The following is a 1,617-nucleotide window of genomic DNA, read 5'->3' on the forward strand; positions in this document are numbered from 1 at the left end:
GAGAAAGATGAGGCTTTCTGCTCCTGTAAAGATTTACAGCCTCGGAAACCCTGTACAGGGTCGCTATGAGTCGGAACCGACTCGAAGGCACTTTACAACAACAACATATACAGTGGAGCCCTAAGGAGCTCTGATAGCATAGTAGTTACGAATCGGACTGTGAATCTCACTGTCAGCAGTTGAAACTATCAGCTGTACTGCGGAAGAATGAGGCTTTCTGTTCCTGTAATGATTTACAGCCTCGGAAACCCTTTGTCACACTAGGTTACAGCACTTTAACATACTGTGACGTTGTAGGATTAAGCAGTAGACTAACTGCAAGGTCGGTGGTTAAAAGCCACCAGCCACTCCTTGAGCATCCTATCCAGGGTCTTTAACACTTCCAACAAACACATCCATTCTAAATAAGCGGCTAGTAGTTAAGTATGCCTTCTGGCCAATGACTGAGCTCTTCAATGTTACCTCTTGTTGAATGCCGCTAAGACCTCAGTAGCTTCTAAAAAACCAACCATTTTACCCAGAGTATGCCAAACTGAACTCAACAACACCATCTGCATTTAACTGGGTGATTGTGGCTGTGTGCGTGGAGTTGCTTCCGACTCATAGCGACCCTGTTTCCGAGGCTGTAAATCTTTACGGAAGCAAAAAGCCTCATCTCTCTCCCGCGAAACAGCTGGTAGTTCCAAACTGCTTACCTTGAGGTTCGCAGCCCGATTCGTAACCACTACGCTACCAGAACTCCTTTGTAACTGGATAGAGAACGCGTAATTACCGGGCTCTCAACAGTATAACCCACTTCTAGGAACAGACTTGCTAATTAAAGGAGAGATACGGTGTTGGCCGAACGCGCACACTGGAAAAAAAAAAAAAGAGCCACCTTTTCTACGTTCACAGAACCGACCGCATGGCGTCCGCGGACACGTACCTTGATGAAGCCTATATCCTTCGCGTACTGACGGAAGCACTGGCGGCACATGTTGAGGCCATATTTCCGGATGAGACCGTGCCGGTTTGAGCAGACGCGGCTGCAAGAAAAAGTTAGCGTTACACAAATCGCAGCAATGTCCAATTCCAACTTGAAAGGCCACCACCCACATACCGGCCCCATCTTCCCGGCCCCATCTCAGGCGTGTAATGGCGGCGGTCCCGGCCCCGATTGTTTCATGCGCCGTTCACGGACGCCACTTCACTAGATCTCACGGTCCCTAGCGTCTCCCAAAGAAACCTTATCCCAAAATTACAACTGATTTCTCACCAAGAGCGGGAACCCTGGCCAAATTTTCGCGGGTGGCTCCAATACAGTTGCTGGTGACCCATCTTGCTTAGAGGAATGCACTAAGGCGAAAGGAACGAGACAAGGCACGCATGCGCTTTTCAAGTTTCTGGGATTTTGTTTACCCAGGATGCACTGCTAACAACGCATGTGCAGTGTGATACCGCTGCTTGGCCTGTGAATACAGCAGAATCTTGAAAGCGGTCTAGGCTTGAAGTGTTGGTGACGTCACAGCACCTCAGCTACTAAGGCTCGCCAAGCGCCCACAGCTTCCGCCGGGCGCGGTGGCGTGTGCCTGTAATCCCAGCTACTCGGGAGGCTGAGGCTGGAGGATCGCTTGAGTC

The 1,617-nt window shown here is 50.0% G+C and overlaps 1 protein-coding gene across 1 annotated transcript; it reads right to left on the bottom strand.

The window, feature by feature from the left end:
- Window positions 1–817: 817 nt before the first annotated feature.
- On the bottom strand, window positions 818–1,317 carry RPS29 (ribosomal protein S29). The gene is made up of 3 exons (XM_006872365.1): window positions 1,256–1,317; window positions 926–1,025; window positions 818–853 (listed from the first exon to the last, which is right to left on the bottom strand). Exons 1-3 carry the CDS (start codon window positions 1,315–1,317, stop codon window positions 818–820), a joined length of 198 nt encoding a protein of 65 aa, XP_006872427.1.
- Between the last annotated feature and the right edge of the window lie 300 nt (window positions 1,318–1,617).

This window comes from Chrysochloris asiatica, unplaced genomic scaffold (assembly GCF_000296735.1).
Source record: "Chrysochloris asiatica unplaced genomic scaffold, ChrAsi1.0 scaffold00194, whole genome shotgun sequence".
NCBI lineage: Eukaryota > Metazoa > Chordata > Mammalia > Afrosoricida > Chrysochloridae > Chrysochloris > Chrysochloris asiatica.

What these genes read in the sequence shown, in the direction of transcription:
- RPS29 (XM_006872365.1), bottom strand. Translation starts at nt 1,317, where the DNA reads ATGGGTCACCAGCAACTGTATTGGAGCCACCCGCGAAAATTTGGCCAG. An exon ending in GGCCAGGGTTCCCGCTCTTG is followed by an intron (nt 1,026 to 1,255) that starts GTGAGAAATCAG and finishes TTTTTCTTGCAG; the next exon opens with CCGCGTCTGCTCAAACCGGC. An exon ending in AGGATATAGGCTTCATCAAG is followed by an intron (nt 854 to 925) that starts GTACGTGTCCGC and finishes TTTTTTTTCCAG; the next exon opens with TGTGCGCGTTCGGCCAACAC.